The sequence below is a fragment of the Trypanosoma grayi genome, assembly GCF_000691245.1.
Source record: "Trypanosoma grayi strain ANR4 Tgr_1407_V1, whole genome shotgun sequence".
Classification (NCBI taxonomy): Eukaryota; Euglenozoa; class Kinetoplastea; order Trypanosomatida; family Trypanosomatidae; genus Trypanosoma; species Trypanosoma grayi.
Window position 1 is genome coordinate 2,690 of NW_008827025.1, and position 818 is coordinate 3,507.

At 61.7% G+C, this 818-nt stretch overlaps 1 protein-coding gene across 1 annotated transcript; it reads right to left on the reverse strand.

The window, feature by feature from the left end:
- Positions 1-492: 492 nt before the first annotated feature.
- On the reverse strand, positions 493-711 carry DQ04_14071010 (hypothetical protein; the record flags this gene model as incomplete). The annotated part of the gene is made up of 1 exon (XM_009317086.1): positions 493-711. The coding sequence occupies one exon, from the start codon at positions 709-711 to the stop codon at positions 493-495; it is 219 nt and encodes a 72-aa protein (XP_009315361.1).
- Between the last annotated feature and the right edge of the window lie 107 nt (positions 712-818).

The following is an 818-nucleotide window of genomic DNA, read 5'->3' on the forward strand; positions in this document are numbered from 1 at the left end:
TTCGTTGTGTGCCTTCGTTTCCCCCAGCGTGGCGGCGCCCACCACACACACACACACACATGGACAGTGCGCCAGCGCGCGTGCGGCCGCCGTTCGTCGTGCCTCCTTCGCGGAGTCGTGGGGGGCGGAGGAAGCGCAGCGGGCAAGCGGGGGAGTGGGAGAGGTGGAAAAAAGACTACTGGCAGCCAGCGCACCCCCTCCGTGCCTGCGGTATCCTTCACAGCCGCTGCTGCTGCTGCTGCTGCGATTAATGCCCGGGCTGGCTGCCAGCTCAGTGCTGCCGTGGCCATTAGTACCCGTTATTACCGCCCCGCCGAAAGCCCGCACACACACACACACACACAAGGAAACACACCAACACACACACACACAGAACAAAACAAGCAAGCGAACAAAGAAACAAAGGCAAGACAAAAAAAAACAGGAGAGAGGAATCACAAAAACAACACAAGGGAAGAAAATGGCGCGAGATGCGACTCCGCGTGCCGCCGCTCACAAGCAGCTTTCCACAAGCCACCCGCCGTCAGCCAAGGCGGGTGGGCTGAAGCAGTCGTCGCCGAGGTCGTCGCTGTCGCTGCTGTGCCCGGAGCTGCTCGCACCGCCGCCGCTGTGCAGCGAGCCGTCGGGCGAACACACCGCACCATCGCCCAAATCGCGCTGCTCAGAGTCAAGCGCCACCGGGTCCAGCGGCATCACGAGAAACACGCACATCGACAGTGTGTCAGCGTCCTGCTGCGCCGCGCACGGGAAGAGGTCTCTGCTGTCGCTGCTGCTGTTGTTGTTGTTGTTATTGCTATTGCTGTTGCTGCTGGGCGACG